Source organism: Neolamprologus multifasciatus, chromosome 11 (assembly GCF_963576455.1).
Source record: "Neolamprologus multifasciatus chromosome 11, fNeoMul1.2, whole genome shotgun sequence".
NCBI classification, from domain to species: Eukaryota; Metazoa; Chordata; class Actinopteri; order Cichliformes; family Cichlidae; genus Neolamprologus; species Neolamprologus multifasciatus.
Genome location: NC_140449.1, coordinates 32,019,510 through 32,039,072, shown reverse-complemented (window position 1 = coordinate 32,039,072; position 19,563 = coordinate 32,019,510). Strand labels below are relative to the sequence as shown.

General features: G+C 38.9%; 1 protein-coding gene across 2 annotated transcripts in view; it reads right to left on the bottom strand.

Annotated features, from left to right (window-relative positions):
• znf385d (zinc finger protein 385D) overlaps positions 1-19,563 on the bottom strand; it is a 102,528-nt gene that overhangs the window by 31,425 nt on the left and 51,540 nt on the right. For both annotated transcript variants that reach the window (XR_014876961.1, XM_085178308.1), the window contains exon 4: positions 6,901-7,069. Coding sequence is in view for 1 of the 2 variants with exons in the window: in XM_085178308.1 (XP_085034434.1) it covers positions 6,901-7,069 (169 nt within the window). In the remaining variant the exon portion in view is untranslated. The remainder of the gene's footprint in view (positions 1-6,900; positions 7,070-19,563) is intronic.

Genomic DNA, 19,563 nt, shown 5'->3' with positions numbered 1-19,563 from the left:
CCTTTCTTCCCTTAAATATAATGCAACTGAAGGATGTTTGCCTTGTGATGTTCAAAGCACAAAATATATAAGTTTGAAGAACTATCTGATGACTACCAGCTGCACACTTCTTTTCAGCCAGCGTAAAAAAGTGTACAGCTGGTGAACATTAGTAGGACAACTCACGTCAACGAGCCATCATTGATGCTTTCATCGTGTCTCAGTGTCGGGAACATGAGACTGTTCATGCACACTTTCTTTTGCATAGTACTGCAGCTCTCGCTCCGGGGTCGGTGGGGGGAAAACGGCTCATTGCAGAGATTAAGACCTCCGAAATCTGCAAACTTTGTGGCTTAACTGTATCAGCTTTTCAAATTTGTTTTGTTTCTTTTTGTTTGGTTTTATTACTGTTGCAACTTTTAGCACAGCAACATAAATGATATTTAGTTTAATCTTATTCAAGAGAAGGCGACCATCACAGAGACATCTGCAAAACTGACATCAAAGCAATCCAGATGGCTTTTCAGGAGGAACTGTTCCTTTAAGGTCTGAATGTCTTTACATCTATCAGCTTTTTCCACTAAAGGCTGTATGATTTTATAGAAATATATGTGTATATACGTATGTATGGATATATAGATAGAGATATAGAGATATATATAGAGATATAGAGATAGATATAGAGAGAGATATAGATATAGAGATATAGATAAAAGAATAATAAAAAAAAATACACATGACATAATGTAATTGCAAGGAGGTATTTCTGTAGTCTATTGATTACTAGATAGTGGAAAAGGGGTGGGATTAAATAAGCTTATGCTTCTTCCTGCTCCTTTTTGAACATGAAAGTTATTTGTAGTTGTGGTTGCTTGTTTTCCTTTTGTTTTGCTTTGTTCATTTGTCTCTTTTAATTCTATGTTGTTGTACTTTTTCAACATGTTCAAAATAAAGATTCAATCATCCATCCATCCATCCATTCGCTTCCGCTTATCCTTTTCAGGGTTGCGGGGGGCGCTGGAGCCTATCCCAGCTGTCATAGGGCGAGAGGCGGGGTACACCCTGGACAGGTCGCCAGTCTGTCGCAGGGCCAACACACAGGGACAGACAACCATTTGCACTCACATTCATACCTAGTGACAATTTGGATTTTCCAATCAAAAATATTCAATCACCGTCGCTGCATAGCTGACTTTCATAGTTACTGTACCTTTGGAAATATTTCAGTCAGATGGAGTTATATTGGTTTGATATGCTGTGTAGCAGGGCTCTGCACTGGGATTGAGGAGGTAAATTAGAAGTCATCTTTTCATTTCAAACTTGCTGAAGAAAGAATGAACCACAGATGTGCCACTTCTAAATGACTTTCTACAGTGTCTTTGATGATGTTAGACAATGATGGACACAAACGCACAGCAAGGAAACGGGCTATTGTGGCTAAGGTGGTCTTCAACAAGCATACGTGATAAATATTTCAAATGATCAAACTGCTCTTACTTCAAAAAGCAACTTTACAATAAAAAAAGTCTTTTTTTTGTTTGTTTTTTGGAGCCAATTTGACCAAAAAAATGTCGGAGCCACAAAATTTATTTGGGCCTTATAATGAAGGTGACACAGCCTATTAAGTATGAATTAGCCTATCAACATCACTAATAGGTGTAAATAATTAAGATCATTAACCACATGAGACTACTCTGCAACGCGATATTTACTACTGAACTACTAATGTTGAAGGCAAAGCTCTTCTGTTTTCCTCAGCTGCACATCGCATTCGACCTTTAGGTCTGTAAAAACAATATTCTGCTTGTTCTGGAAACGTCTCACCGCATTACGTTTTTCTGTTGTTTGCTAATTTCTCATTGTGGTTCAAGCGTGAGAGTAAGTCAGCAGCATTAGCACACAACTCTGTCCAAACACACTGTTAAAGTCTCTGGATTTTCTTTTTGTGGATTAGGAATCCACAGCTAGAGGGACTCGGGACCAGCCATTTATTTGTATACATCCATGCGATCCACCAGTGTTGAGGTATATCAAAACTAATAGAACGTGGATAGCTATGAACATTTTAATTGACAAAATATGAAAAAAATTGGTAAAATTTAGACTACACGTTTTTACAGCTGGATAAACATGAGGAGTCATGTACAGAGATGATAAATAAAGTCAAGAGATTGGACTCCCTGCACAGATTTGCATGTCTAAACCTTTGGATGCTAGTGTATAATACAAAAAATAAATAAATAACAACTTTTCCACAATCACACGAGCCGAAGACGGCTCCATAATCACAAGTGGTCTACTGATACAGTCTATTAAATCTTATTGTCGAATTAAAAGAACAACATAAATAATCAGTGTTTAAAGACAACCTCGTCTTATTTCAGTCCAACATTTATTGTTTCGTGTTGATTCCAGCTGTGTCTATTTTAAAATTCCAAATTGTTTATTTTACAGTTTAATTCCTCCTCAGTGGCCATTACATTTCAGAAGACACGTTTCATTGTGACATTTCATCAACGGGGCTTTAGTGCGTCTGTCTGCTGCTTTACTCAGATAACTCGCATAACCGCCGCTGCCATGTTTGTCCTGAATGACTGACAGAAATGCTCGAGAGGAAAAATCGTGTTATGAAATAAAAGTGGAGACAAAAGTGACAAGCAATTAAGTCGAAATGTTTGTCAAAATTACATGTTGATGAATTCATTATCTAATGTGGGATTCGTTCAGGATGACATTTAAAAATTCGATGGAAGCAAAAGATGACGGGAGATGCTTCACAACTTAACTTTGTAAATGTTATTTTCAAACATATATATCTGCTATTGCGTATTCTTAAGTGACTTCAGGGTAACCCCCTGACCGTGGCTCAGGGGGTTGGGAAGCGTAACCGGAAGGTCGCCGGTTCGATCCCCGGGCTCTCTGTCCTGGTTGTTGTGTCCTTGGGAAAGACACTTTACCCTACCGCCTACTGGTGTTGGCCAGAGGGGCCGATGGCGCAATATGGCAGCCTCGCTTCTGTCAGTCTGCCCCAGGGCAGCTGTGGCTACAACTGTAGCTGCCTCCACCAGTGTGTGAATGTGAGAGTGAATGAATAGTGGCATTGTAAAGCGCTTTGGGTGCCTTGAAAAGCGCTATAGAAATCCAATCCATTATTATTATTAATCACAAAAACTCTTCTGTAAAACCTGATTTCTTACAAATCCAGCTGATTAATTACTGAGTCCTGAATCCTCAAAGCTCCCAAAAAATCTGAACTTCCCACAGTTCACATGAAAAGAGTAAACAGTGAATAACTATCTAATCAAAATTTAATTCTCAGCAGCAGACGGGGGGAAAAAACACATTCAGTGCAATAAATATTTAAGAATATTAGATATAACATGATGGTCAGAGTGCGTCGCCTCTTTTGTGACATAAATACACGAGAAACTTAGATTTTTAGCTCAAAGTAAATTTACTTAGCGCATAATATAAGTATTATAAATGTAGCCATAATTTCTGAAATGCATTTAAGATTTAATAACTACTGTCCCTTCAGATGTGTGACCTCCAAAGTCATAGCTGGACTTAGCATTACATCACATCACATCCCCTCTCTTACGGTAAATGTCGATAGTCTGCAGTGTGGGTAGGCTTCAGGGAAGCTCGAGTGCAAATTGCTTCTGTTAATGGTTTGACATTTGTATAGTAGCTAAGTAACTCTGCGGGGTACGAGACAGACTGCAGCCAGGTGTGAAGCTCTTAATATAAGTTAAAGACTAACACATGATGTGCACTATGTGAAATATATAAGCTTAAACTGCCTGTTTGTTAATGCTCTTTTATGACACTGTTTTAGGGGATACAGAAGAAAATTGTTATCCGGCTTTTTTGAGCAACCTGGATATTCCACTCATCCATTTTCTTAACTACCGATCCAATTCAAATGCCACGAGGGGGTTGGAGCTTACGCAGACTATCGTGGGGCCAAACCTAAACAGATTCACAGGATATTCTCCCTGAGAACTGACAGTTTTCAAACATTGTTATATAATGTTTCACCTCAAGTATTCTTTAAAATGCCTGTATGTGGCTTAACAGGTTCATTTTTTGTGAGTCTACTATAATATGTGCATGTTTCAATGTGAGGAAAAACATTGCTGCACCTCTTTTTATTTAAATTTGTAATCTTTTCCTGAAATGCTCAGTTTTAGTTGTTGTGCCCTTAAGACCTCCCTCTGCTCTCCATGAGCGCAGTCAACAAAATTAGCTTCTACAAGGTCTACAAATGTGGTTGTAGAGCACGTGGCTGACAAAATCCTCGAGTTCATCCTAGTTTGAACTCAAATCGGGTCCGGGTCTACCCCAACCGTAAACCCTGGATGACAAGCAAGGTTCAGGCACTGTTAAAGGCACGCAACTCTGCATACAAATCTGGGGACCAGGACATGTACAGCAGAGCAAGAGCAGACCTTAAAAAAAGGCATCAGAGCAGCAAAACTGGACTATTCAAACAAGCTATCAGCACATTACCAATTACAAAGCCAATGGGACAAATATAGATAATATGGACATATAAGCTGTGCTTATGTTGTTTAAAAAAGTATCAACTTAAATTTCATGTGACCTGGTTGAGAAGCAGGAAGGATCCACTAAATTTAAATCAAATGTTCTTCTTCTTGTTTTTAACATGTAACATCAACGAATGCTAACAAAAAAGCTAAACGGTTCCACAATTTGTGGTTGGCCCTAAGCATTACAACTGTAACTCACCTCAGACCAGTGTTGCCAACTTAGCGACTTTGTCGCTATATTTAGCGAGTTTTCAGACCCCAAAAGGCTAAAAAAAGACGTGAAAGCGTGTGTCGCTTTTACTCTCAACAAGCAGCGGGTGCTGTAATGCAGTCAGTTCTTCTTTTACTCTTATGCTGTTTTGTGGATCACAAGGTTTAAAACTACTTATACACACACACACACACAAAGTAACTCCACCAGAGTGCCAATTTCGGGTCACTTTTGCCGGTCCAAGCCCGGGTAAAGGAGCAGGGTTGGAATTGTGACATTAAAAAAACAATAATTGCTAAAATAAATTTAATTTGTAGTTCTAAATAAATTCTAAATGCATTTAGGACGTTTTTTAGTCACTTTATGTCTCTTCCACGATGTTATTTCTCTCTCCAACAACGTAGGTTACAATTACATTAGCATGACCAATTATGCAAATTAGGTGATGACGTCATTTAGCGACTTCTAGCGACTTTTAGGACAACCAATAGTGATTTTCCTTACTGAGGAGTTGGCAACACTGCCTCAGACGTGTGGGAAAGGGATTCAAAGTAGTGTTGGGTTGTGGCTGAGATGTAAAGTTGAGGAAATGGCTCTGTCAAGTCATCTAAGGCTCTTGGAAAAAAGCTGAACTGGACTTTTCATCTCTCATCTGAGAAGCTTCTTCAGTTCTACAACCAAATGGTGGAGAATCCCAGGCATAAAAACCTGGTATAAATAGAAGTCCAGTCACTGTCCCTCCAAGCTCCTTAGAATACCATGACCTCGATGAATGAGAACCCACAGACTCTGTCAAGTAACTAAAAATAATGGGCAGTGAGGAAGCTTCTTTTTTAAGGGTATCTCAAAGTAACTGCACGTTAGAATGCAGATGTGTGAGGCAGTGATGAGGCTAACTCTGGGAAAAACACAAAACATGTCACATGGGTGCTTTAAACTTCAGGCGTCAGGGCTGTATAAGGTTCAACATATGTATAGGTCACAATGCAAAATGCACTCCAGAAATGTGCTCCTAATTTAAATACTTTGGAACGTTGGAAGAAGACATGGTTTAAGGTTGAAATTAATCCCAGAGCAGAATAGCTCAATGTGTTTCTAATTACTCTAAAAAACGTCTATTGTTACAGTTGAAGGGGAAGACTTTCATTGGGCCAATTTTATGACATAATAATAGGCAGTTTAAGGAATATTACGCTTCAGAAGACAGAGAGGGCAGGGCTCCTCGGCAGTGCTTTCAGGTGCCAAAAACGTTATCCTCCACAGGGTCAATACGGGACACAGAAGATAAAACCATTTAATATATTGTACATCTGGTTCCTGTCTGGTGCTGAAAGTTGCAGTTAGTTTGTGTTTACCTTTAAACATGTTTTAAGCAGACGAATACCACAGAGTCCCAGACTCTAAACACCTGGCCAAGATGACTGGATTTAGAAAGCCACCTGGCTGCAACATGATGAATATTAAGATACACAGAGTCAGCACACGATAATGTGAACCAGAAAATTGGAATTAAAAATGGAATAAGGGCAGATGCAAAGTAGCCAGAAGAGGAAGATGCAAAAAAAGCAACAGGGTGCTTTGTACCAGGAAGTGAGGTGTAATCCAGAAATTATAGTCTAGATTCATCCATTAGAAGTGCCTAAACATCTCACATCTGTTTGTAATGTATCAGAGAGGATATTACAGCAGTGGAAAGTTATTGTGCACGTCATTTCAGCTTTGGTTAATATATTGCAAGGTAAACAGCAGGAATACTGGTGTGCACGTAACAAAGTGCCTGAGCTTGATGTTTTCTTTTTTTTTTGTTGCCAGATTACCATGTAATGATTTCCAGTTGCCCAGTAAGTTGCACCAATGGAATCAACTCATGCAAATGAGCGGGCATTACATGTTTTGTCACAAAGTGTTGTTGCCTGTCAGCACTAGATAACACAAAAAGCACACTTAGGCCCTACCTCATTGCCAACCCAGCCAACACAGGGCTGATATAATCAACAGTGAGTCTATCCAGGTACTAAAGTGATTACAAGTTGAGTGCAGCAAATCAAAAATGCCAAATAGGAAGGCTTGGAGGTTTAATAATGATTCCCAACAGAAGGGCTCCATCTACATAAAGAACAGCAACAAATAGGAATATGCAGGCAGGAAAATACAGACCTTTCCTCTCAGTGTTGTTGGGGACCTGTGAGGTGTTGATGCCCTTGGCCATCTCCTGGTTGGCGGTTTCCTTGGTGACCACTGAGCCTTTGAGCTTACTCTTCGGGGCGTCCAGGGCTTTTAGCTTCTTGGCATGTTTGGTGCCCTTGTAGTGGGCCAGGGCCTGGCTCTGTGAGAAGAACAAATAACAGGCTGTGGGAAAGTGGCTACAAAGTGTGGATGAATTAAAATATGAAAACTAAAAGAACACAGTCAGGGTCAATGAAGCAGACTAAACATAATTAGCAGGCTCAATATCCCTTCAGTCCAGCAAAAAGTGTTGATTTCTTTCAGCCAATTTGAGAAAATAAGTATTAAAGCTAAATGTTTAATACACCCAGGTACCACTGACGTTCAAAGTTATTTATGTGCTTTATGACTGACTGAATAGCTACTACCTTTCCTCCACATGTGCTAGTAAAGGGAGCATTTTTGGATCAAATATTAATTTGTTGTTCCACAGCCAATGACTAGTTTATAAGGCCTGGATGTCAAATATTTTACCTAAAAGAGGAATTTTGCTAAATCAGCTCATTATATCAACAATATAGTTGCTGTTGCACCTCCTGGATAGCTGCTAAAGTTGAATTTTTTCTGGCTACTTCAGCTATAGCCATAAAAGTTTGCATGAAATGATCATTAAGTCTAAATATGAGGCTACTTTCTCCAAATGGGACGTGTTATGATTATTTCCAGCTCCAGATTTGTATTTGGGGAATCTACTAGAACAACTTTGCATGAGTCACAGACCAAAACAATTTTTATTTATCCTAAACGGAGCCTTGCTGCAGCCCTTTAATTCACCCTCTCTCTGAATTCAATTTCATTTCAGTTCAATTTGTTTATAAAGCACTAAATCCCAACAGTGGTCACCTCGAAGTGCTTTATATAGCAATGTAAAGACCTTACAACAATACAGAGAAATCCCCACCAATCAAACAAGCTCCTGTGAGCAAACACTTGGTGACAGGGGGAAAGAAAAACGTCAGAATAACAGGAAGAAACAAGCTCAGGGAAGGGCAGCCATCTGCCATGATGGGGGTGAGGGGAGGAAGACCGGACTGAAACAAGATGTTTTAGTTCCTCTTCTCTCCCTTGGAGCCATCTTTCATTCGATTTGCTGGACTTACAAACAGAAGGTTTGAACAGCAGGTGGGTGGGGCTTCTGTGCTCACCCACACCTGTGTGCCTCATATGATCGTACTCGGGACATCCATTTTCACTAGAGTCACAACGGGGTATTTATATCTAAATCCATGCATCTACATATCTAAACTATATATTTTACAACAATAATAACTTGATGTCAGTGATTAAGAAATTTTTGTGACCCATGAAGTTTAATTTATGCAGTGGCCATTTGTTTTAAAGTCTGAGCACGTAACGCCACCAAGATTCACCTTCACAACAGATTCATCAAGTCGCACAGAAGGGGGACATATGCAAAGACTTTGAGCTGCCCTTGTTTACCTCTGCGCACTTTGCCTGTGGCGGGAATGAAGGTTTTAGGACGGATCCAATTGGAATAAATAAATACGCCAAGCATGCATCCCCAGAAGACACCGGTAAGCAGTTTTATTTATGCACCGCGGTGGGGATATTTACCAAAGACTGCTGGGATAGAAAGCCTTTTCCGGGTAGTATCTCTGGATTAGCATATTGTTTCTTTCTGTCCTTTTCAGTAATTAGTGTGCACCGGTTTGGTTTATTTTTAAATGAAAGAAAAACAAGAACTCGGGATCACATAACAAAGTTCTTGTAACATGCCTTTTGGGCATTCAGTATATTACCTAAAATGGTCCGCAATATAGTGTGCAGACTGTGAACTTTGGCGAATAACATGAGAAGGTGCACTAGAGTATGTGACAAGTTAATAGGATGAGACAAGTAAAGAGGTGTCATTACACTAGGTGCATAAAGTTGCCAAGAACTCATAGTTCAGTAATTTTGTTGGCAAAGGAAATTGCTGGAGTGCCTCGAACATTCCCCCTTCATCCTAGGAACCACTTTTGGATGAAGCCTCACTTTTTCAAAGAGCGTGTGCATCTTGTTCTGGCAAGAAACCGTTCGTTTTAGCCCACATTCATCACCCTCCAGGTATCAAAGACATAAGTTACCGTTTGTCACGAGACACAGCTGATATGGGTGGGTGTTTAATGCAACCACAGAAATAATTCATCTTTCATTAAAGCAATGAAGTGGAAGAATTGCCTGAACTCCGAGTCTGGCACATGCATGATTAAAACTAGAATGGAAATCATTTGTTTCCCTTTCAGGTGCTCTGCGAGGGGTGAAAACACATCAAACAAACCAGCCTTGCAGGGTTTCTTTAGGATTTAGAGAAGCTGCTGGAAACCGAAAGGTCACAGTTTAAATTCCAGTGTATCCATCAAGAGCCGTGAACAATTCAGCCCCCTTGTGCATCATAAGTAAACCTCAATAAAAGTGGTGGCAAAATAAAATGGAAACTCTAAGCTTTGTTTTGCCGTGACATTAGGCTGGCATGTTGCCTGATTGTTTTGTCTACATAGAGCCTGAATAAGGTTCAGAGTCACGATGGGAAAAGTTATGACGAGAATTTAGCAACTTTTCTGTGAAAGGTGTGCAACCATATTCATGGAAAAACCACAGCAGTAAAGACACAAAGACAAAGACACATCACAGTACAACTACTTTAACCAGTGTTTACACATTACACACGTTTTTCTTTTCTAAATATGTATATTAAATGCCTTGTTGACCCTATTAAGGGCAGCTTGAATAGCTAACTGACACTAATGAAAAGCCATCTCATTGTTGTTGCATATAAGATCTTAATTTTACTTAGTTTTGGTTTATTCTCAGACCTCAAATTAGTTTCATTTCCAGTTTTTACTCCATTCCATTTTTACTCCACTGTAAAATTCCCATTTAACTTTAAATGGTGCGTTTAAACTCTAAAGGCTCAATTATCTCCTCTACTTGTTAGTGCAGTCTAAAATGAGAGTGAATATCAGTCCAGGTGACCAGAAATGTGATTTAAGATACATGTTAATGCTATCTGTGGCTACTAGATTTGTAGCCTAAATAAGAAACCAGTTGATAAAATTTTAGAAACTTTAGAACAGTTTTAAAATTCACTTTGCGAGGAAAACAGACAAAAACATAACCTACATCTCAAAGATACTATAAATGTTCTTTTCATTCCCTTTTTGTGTTATATTAATTCTACTTTGATTATCTGTATGTCTATGCACAGTGTTGGGAAGGTTACTTTTAAAATGTATTCCATTACAGAATACAGAATACATGTCCCAAAATGTATTCTGTAACGTATTCCATTACGTTACTCAATGAGAGTAACGTATTCTGAATACTTTGGATTACTTAATATATTATCATGCTGTTTACAACTACATGAATGTACTATTGCTGTGATTTATTACTGTTACTGAAGGTCCGCGGCTCCGAACCGTAGTAAAGGGACCTCTGGCTAATACGTTGGGTTCTGTGTCGGCTCGTAGCCGAAAACTAGCTTTACTTTGTTGTCTGGGTCAACTTTGCTAGCGAGAGACAGAGAGAGGCGTTGAAAGGCTGCTCCAACAAAATGTATTGTTTTTGGAGGAAAACACGAACACGGTGTACAGTCGAGTCTTAATAGCTTACTTACAACTGGGCTCGTCAGGCTCTCTTCTTGGCTGCAGTGGTTATTATTATATTTACATGCTTCCAGCTCCCGTTTTTGCTCGATGACAGCTCGTACTTTTCCTTTTTCTCCCTCCCTCGCTCACAGACACATAACGTGTATGGCAGTCCATTCTCCCTGCAGCACGGACTACACTGCCCATGATGCTACATTCTTTAGAGCTATACCTGTAGCATTCTGCCTATTAGCTTAGCACAACAACAACAACAAGGCCTCTCTCACCCAGGAAACACGCAGAGAGAGAGAGCGTCACCCTGTAACCATGGCAACCGTAACGCTGCCGCCTGGAACAACAGAACGTAGCTGTCAAACAAAACCCAAACAGTCCTGACCCGCCACAATATGAAACAGGAAAGTACCGCCGTGTAATCCATTTATTTCAACAAAGTAACTGTATTCTAAATACCACCTTTTTAAACGGTAACTGTAACGGAATACAGTTACTCATATTTTGTATTTTAAATACGTAACGGCGGTACATGTATTCCGTTACTCCCCAACACTGTCTATGCATTTAAAGCACTTTTAAATAAATCGTATGAAGTAACTGTTATTTCAGCTACTGCAGTTTTTCAGTCATGTATGGGACATTTAAAAAGTTCAGCTGATTCAATTAAACATTTGTACAGAAGTCAGGAAATTCAAAGGAAAATAACCAGAATCCTTATACTGGCCACTGTCTCGCTGAAGAAGAAGATTAGTTGGTTTTTGACTTCACAATTCAATTAATTTAATATCATTTAAATAAGACTATGACCCATTTCTTCCATAAACAGAAAAGCTGTTTTTGGTGATTCAGAGCAGATGAAACTTTTAATTCAGGGGAAAGTTCACAATCCAACATTAATGATTAATGTAATATTCAAATAAAATTATCTCCAAAGCCCAAAACTGATGCAATGGAGAGTAAATCTATTCATTGTAAAAAAATTTTCATATGTAGATTTCTTTTTTAATGGAGATGGAACCATCTACCACTTTGATGTGTAGCATTAAGTTTATACACCATTTTTAGCCTGCCATAAATCTTTATGATTTACACAGTGTGTATACAAACCTTTCTAGCCAGTAGTATCATGACAGTACACGCTATGGAACTAAAGTTTGTAGTGATGTTTGTTTTAGGGGATTTTAAGTTCTTATTTTGAAAAGAGCTGAGTCTCTTACACAGTGCATGCAACCAGAAACCCACCCATTCACATTCCTGTGGATGAGTTAAGACCCCAGTAAATTACTCCAAGTCACAACAAAGACGCACCAGTCATTGTTTTAACCCATAACAGCCAGTGTGCGGGCCTCAGTCTGATGGGGAGCATGGGCAAGTCTCAGAGCAAGAAGCCGCTCCCAAGTCTGATTCATAGTGTGACTCAAATGTGTTGCGACCTACGTCAAAACCAAATGAAAATAAACACATTCTTAAAACACATTTTCATCTGGTACCAGCCTGCAGCCAACACCTGGTTGCTGTTGAGTTGTTATTCAATTTCCCTCAATAAAGTTCAATCCAACTCGATGGTTCCTGCACAGATTGTTGCTGTAGGGTAGGGTCATAAATTTTTAAGGATTAAACTGATTTGTGAATAAATGTTTAATCCAAAGTAAAATATCTGTATGACATTCTTATGTATTATTTACTGCACTACATGTACAGGTCATCAGTAACTTTAACTACTGAAGTTAAACTTATTTTTGTAAGAAAAAATGGGTTTATGTTAATAAATTATTCTAATACATCAATAAATTGTGTTTCACTCTTGTAGCTTGTAACTATGAAGCTGTTTTTTAAGACTAAAATAATGACTTTTTCCTTAGAAACCAACTCATGTCATCCTCGTCCCTCATGATGAACAAAATATGGCTGTTATTACTGGTCTTAATCAGGCAAAGCAAGATCAATGAAAAATAATGACACCCAGGATTATTAATATATATATGAGGGAGTCTCTTTCCAGTCATTATATATAACTAATATGAAGAAACTGTCCAAAACTGTGCAGATGCTGAGCGTGCCTTAATAAAGTGTTGAGTTGTCCCAATCAAGATGTCCAACAAGCAATCCAAAACAAATCCCTTTTTTCTTCCCAACTCTTAGAACAACTCCCGAAGCTTCTTCGTTTGTTTGCTAAGCGGAAGAAGCTGCTTCATGTGTTTCCTCACCGAATCCTGGGCAGCTGCAGTTCTTGATTTCACTCCCAATGGTGCTGCAGCCAACACCATGAAGAACACTAAGAGCAGGTCCAGGAAGAACAGAGCCAGCAGGCAATGAATCTCTTCAATCACTCCACACCAGCCCAGGAGCCAAAAATCAGAGTCACGGCACCAATAAATAACTCAAGGTTTATGGTGGGGGTTGGGGTTGTTTTTTTTTTGTTGCTTTTTGGGGATTGAGAGATTCTTTACTCCTGATATGGATTAACACAACCCCAGGGAGGAGACACACATCCCTTTTGTGTTGTGTCAGAAAGGACTTTGGGGGAAAAATCTCAAACGGGTTCGCTGTGGCGAACTTTGTGAATAAGGAATCGACCGAAAGTAGCAAAGTACTGAGACGTAAAGTTGAAGGGGAAAGCAGGTATTTTATGAAGCATTGTATAAAACCACTTGAAGCCAAAGTAAGTCAGCTATTGTTTGATGAAAACAGCTGTCACCTGTTCCACAGGTGGGTCTTGCTTTGTGTTTCTGATGTCCTTTTTCTCTGCCTGTTTCTGTCAGTGGGGGCAGTCAAGTCGAATTTGTTGTGGAAGGTTTTTAACTGAGTGATGTCACCTAAACGTATCTGAATGACAGTTTTAAAAAGAACTGCTTAAATGAGCTAAGTACTAGGAAAATTTGCTTTAATGGTTTCTTTCTTACCTTCTTTAGCACTTTGCTTATAAAAACAATCAGCATAACTGATGAGTGGCACAAATCTAATTATTAAATATTAACTAAAGGTGCGCTTTCCATTTAATGCCATAACTTGTTGACAGGTTTTGAATTTTCACTGGCAGACTGTTAAATCAGCAGCTGAACTGTGAACATTATGCTGCTGTAACAAAATCTCCTTCTTATCAAGGCGGTTTCTTCATTGCCTTCTCTGTCTGCTGTTGTATTACCAGCCTTTAGAATTATCATGAAATTAATTTTTACCTTAGGCCAGATGGGATAAGAATAAAATGCTCTATTGGGATAATATCATACTCTCAGTTCTTGCAGATATGATGGGTCTGATGAGTCAGGATTTTGTATGTGAGAAGAAGGATTTTAAATTAAATTCTGGTTTCAATATTAAAGACCTCTGGTACTAACTAAGCCCCCCTAGTTCTAGTACTTTCGCTGCAGTGTTTTCAGAGAATGTTTAAAACAGCCAGATAAGAAGGAATTATAATAATCTACCAAAGAAGTAACAAATACATGAAATTGTTTTTCAACATCATTCTGAATGTTATACAGATGAAGGAGTGCGTCTTTATTTGTTTAATGTACCCACCGAAAAGAATATGCAGGTCAAAAATAACTTTAAGATTCCTCATAGTGTTGCTGTGCAATGCCAAAGTAATGCCATCCGGAGTAAGAATGTGGTTGGACACCTTTCTGAGGGTCTTAGGACAAAATAGTATAAGTACTCAAGTACTGCTTATCCTTTTCTCTTTAATACATGCCTGATAGTAGTTTAACTAACTGATCTGATGGCGTCACTGATAAATAGAACTGGGTATCATGTGCACAGCAATGGAAATGTAAAAACTGTCTTTTTTTCATGCATCCCTAAGAGAAGGAAAAAAATATTGGTCCCAACATGGAACCCTGTGGAACTCCAAGAATAACATCTGTATTCAAGGGGGAGTCACTTGAACTAGTCAGATGGATATGACTCAAAACAGTGCAACGTGTTTCCTTTAATACGGCGTCATTTAGTCTCTGTAGGAAAATGCTGTGAATAACACTATCGAATGCTGCTTTAAGGTCTATGAGGACAAGCAGAGAGATGAGCCCACTGTCAGTGACCACAAGAAGATCATTATTTCACTAGTGTTGTTTTTGTACTATGATGAGCTTTAAATCTAGGCTGAAAGTCTTCAAATAAAGTAAGATATACTTCACTTATCAATTCTTTTGTTACAGCATTTTTAAAAAATAAACACAACAAAAATATAACACATAGCTTTAAGAAGTAGAATGATGTATGTCAGTAAATAATACAATGTAGCAAAAATATCTGAGTCAGGTAACAACTAGTCAGAAACCAAAATAAATATGATAAAGTAAACTAATCTGGGTTTAAATGACAAATATTAGCTAAAAGAGCTGGAATTCAAGATCCTGTGCTCCGCTTTTAGTCGCCATTCTGTTTCCCACCTCTCACTATTTCCAATTATATTTCATTTGTTTTTTTTATCAGCCTTCTGGAGTTTGTGTTTTCTCTATAAGTTCAGTAGGCTTTGTATTAAAGCTCACTTTTTGTTAAGTAGTCTGCATTTGGGTCTTCATTTTGGTCAATTATAATTGCTTTCCTTTTTCCAGAAGCTACGTAATAGTATTTCTTCAGGCGTTATCGCTGCTTGTTATTCAAATTACAGAAAAACATGGAAGGGGGGGAAAAAAGAACAGGCTTGAGATTATTAAGCGAGGTCTCCGGAGAGGAAATGATTTCTCTTTTCCTCAAAATAATGCCGATACAACTAATAATACAATAATGATAAAAACACTATTAAAGTGGTGACAATTCATGTTGCCAGAGCAGTGAATTAAAAATGTCACTGATAGCTCAGAGGCTGCATTACTGATAGTTTTTTAATACTTGTTTTGCCATTAAAGCCTTAATTAATTGTCATCATGAGCACAAGGAACATTAAGCTGAGTTTTAATTCATACGCTGTGCAAAGGGTTTTGGTGGATTTGCAATAACTTGCAAAAAAAAAAAAGTAAAAGCAATAAGTAGATGTTCCAGATTTCCTGTTTTTGTCTTCTTCTGCTATGATGGGAATATTATTTTTATTCACTGACGTGATTTTTTTTTTTTTAAATCTACCAGTTTACTCACATCTTTTCACCAATATTATTTTTGTTGTGCACGTGCATGATAAAATGTCAAATAAAAAATCCATCACAATAATCACAGAGGACAGTCCAAACTGTAGAGTTGTCTTTGTCTGCATTTATTAGAGCTAGCACAGCTGCAGCTTTACATCAATCCGAGAGAAGGCAATTCAATCTCATCTCCTGCCGAACTGCTTATGGAAATATTGTTACTGTTGTGTTGCACCTAAAGAGACCATACGTTTATTCCAACATGAGACCGACCTGTTAACTTGTCATAATAATAACATCAACGCCAGCGTTTGTCAGTACGAATTTTGAAGAAAACAGTAGCTGGACTGAAAAGCCTTGTCCTTCATACTCAGAAAGAAAAAGAAGATGCCATAATTTTTTAAACTCTGGGATATCACACATTTTCAGACAGCCTCTTAATGAATGCATTCATAGTGTTGCTTCGGGTTTAATAGAAAATGAAAACGTTAAGATCAAAACACAAATACAAAGCCTGACTCATCATCACAGCTGGACCTTCATGGCATGGAGTGGGTGTGAATGTTGGAGGGTTGGTTTCTGAAAGTGACAGATGATGGGCGACACAGGCTGACCATACAACACGCAGTGCAGACAGAACAACAGAGAGAGCGTCCTGCTTAACCCTCTGTTATAAAATACCAAAAGCACAAACCCAAATAGACTTATTGGGGAATTGGAACAGCCAGTGCTGAGTAAAAAATCCCAATCAGTGAACTCACAGATTTAAAGAATGAAAATGCACTTGATTTAGGAACAGCATATTTTTGGATAGAGTCCAGTGGTGATGCTTAATTTTCTGCATCCAACTGACACATTATCAGTTAAAAATCATTTTCAGTACGCCTCATAAACCTTTGAAAAGTAGTGAAGTAATAACACGATAAAACATCAGGTTTGTTCTTTAGAATTGTGAAGCTGTGTTCTGTGTACGAGATCAGGGTCAAAAAATAATCTTCTGTTTACTTAAAAGTAGGCAACACAGAATCACTGTGTTGCCTGGAGAGAAAAGAGCTCCAGAAGTGGAAAATAAGAGTGACCTCCACAGCATGACTATTTAATTATGCTTTAGGACATAAACACTAGGAAACACTGGGCTCATCAGCATTTCCTAGCCTTTTTCCCCCCATGTACTGATTTTAAGGAATATGGATATACATGTACACACATCAGCACACACCTTCTTGCAGTGTCATGATCCTGGGTCTGTTGACCCAGCGTTTTAGGTTTTAGTTTATTTGGATGTTGTTTATGTTTAAATTCATTAGATTAGCGAAGTTCTTTTGGTTATTAGACTCCTTGTGTTTTCTTCCCCTGTATTTAAGTTTCCCTCACCCTTTGTGTTTCATGCTGGGTGTCGTATGTTATCAAGTTTGTATTATCATGTCTGTCTCATGTTTCCTGTTTTATTTTGAAGGAGTCGTGTGTTCTTTGTTCATTGTATTTAGTTTCACTTCCCTTGTCCTGTCATTAGGCTCATGTCAGTCAGCTGTTCCTTCATGTGTTCCCACTTCCCCTAATCACCTCCTGTGTATTTAAGTCCTCTGTTTTCAGTGTGTCATTGTCAGGTCGTCTGTTGTCCACGCCATGTTTCCTATGCCATGCTTCCAAGTTTCTTGTCTAGGTTTTTCTTATTGTTTGTTTAGATTTCCCAGTTTAGGTTTGTGTTAATTTTGCTTCAGTTTGCCCTTTGTTTGTACCTTTTTTACCAGCCATATTAAACGGCTCGCTTTTTGTTAACATTTCAAGTTCTGTTCCCTGTTCCTTGGAGTCTGCGTTTTGGATCCTTTTGTCAACCCCTACAGTCTGCCCTCGCCAGACTGTGACATGCAGGTTATGTCTTTGTGCTTGTTTCCTAGGTTATATATTGGCAACCTGTCCCGACAACAACCCCCCAGAACCCCGAGATAGAAACACTGTTAAGAAAATAAATCAGTGGATGCGTGAATGAATGTCCAAAAATGTATTTTCCCCTCACCGAGGCCTTCACCAGGTTAAAGAAAAGATTCCTTGTCCAGTCAAATAAATCATTCACAACCTTTACTTCAGTCAGGACCACTTTAAGAAGATTGTGGTTTCCATCATGTGGAAAGCTGGAGGTGAGGACAGCAGCACAGAACGCAGCAGAGTAGTGACAAAGTAACGTTCACAGCAACAGGGTTCGAGGTTTGAATCCTGCCTGGGGCCTGTCTGTGCGGAGTTTGCATGTTCCCCCTGTGTCTCTGTGGGTACTCTGGCTTCCTCCCACAGTCCAAAGACATGAATGTGGTTAACTGGGGATTTAAAATTGCCGACAAGCAGGTGGACTGCTTGATTTCCTTGTTTCTCATTTTTCAAGGCTTCAAGGAGGCAAGCTTTCGTATTATATACGTGAAGCTCTCATTTAAAAAAACACCCACCCTTATTCAAATGTTGCTCAATGTCTTTTTTTGACCGTTGAGACATAAAAGTTCTCAGATCATCAATTCATATGATGCTGTGGCCCAATAAGTGAATTTACCCTGGTTTCTATGTAGGTCTGTTCCTGAGTGACTCCTGCTTTTATCTGAGCTCCCAAACACAAAAAAGTCAGCCCGGGACGCGAGGCAGGCAGGCAATGAGCGAGACAAGAACCTAATAATTATTAAAACAGGCCATCCTCGGAGCTTGACAAATAACATTTGTCGTGTGGTCAGACAGATTTGGGTAACCTAAATGGAACAAATTAATCAAAACAAGAAAGTAAATTGTACTGTGCACACTACAGCGTTCGTGCACTGTGTAGTAAAGCAAGGTCGTGACATACATAAAGTGTTTATTTCTCCTTAGTGCAAATAGCAGGATTTATAGATGTGAGAACAGGGGTGTGCGTGTAACAGCCTGCACATCATCATTTGCACATCCCTGAAATAGGTAAACAACGTGGAACATCATCATGTGTAATGTTACTGCACTTTGGCATGACACTTCTCAGGCCAGAGGCTGCAGACGCATCAACATGTGTTCTTCAGATGGCTGCAGGAATTTAATGAAGTAAAGGAGAGCGGTTTTCATTAAGCAGCGGTGGACAACAAATACCAAAATACCAGCGATTCTCTCTTCATTACCTTATTTGATTAAACCTCCCACCCCTTTGTTCCCTCCCTTTGCACTTGGCACCAAAATCCTGCACAGGTTGGCGAAGCAATTTTCAGTGGAATTTTTTTTCTGCTTATGTAAACACCATCATCATATGAATTAATAATCAGCAGCTTCTCTGTGTGTGTTTGGCTCACATTCTTGCTTGTTCGCTCTCTCTGTATCACACACACAAAACACTAACTAATGTCACTCATAATGTCTCTCCTGACACGCTCGCTGTGACGTGTACATTTGTTCCTTTGCGTTTCAAGAAAGAATATTGAGAAAGAAAACCTATTAGCTTGCAAAAGGGCTAAAACGATAACTGGATACAATCCACAAAAACAAAAGTCAAGGTAAATAATTGAAGGACTTATTTGAAATGCAGCCAATGTAAACTGGAAATAAAGTGTTTCTTGTGATGGAGCAGATGAGACTATCTGGTGACTCACTCGCACTTAACAAATTGCAGACTTGAGGCATGTTTATGACCCTAACTCATAAACATGACTGCAAAGTAAAGCAGAAAGATCTTAAAATCCATTAAAGCTGAGAAGGTTTTTTTCTTTTTAAGATCTCAGGCCATTAACTGGTTTTTAACTCGACTTTCTTCCGTCCTCAGAATGTTTCCGTATTGAGTATGAAGGACAGGTCTCATCTCACATTTATGATAAACGATCACTGGAGCAAATTAAAACAATTCCCTGTTGTATCCTTGAATGAAATAGAAGAAAACAGCTCCTGAGTTCATTTTCAACCGTCTCTCTCTCACAGTGCTACCTGTCCACTGA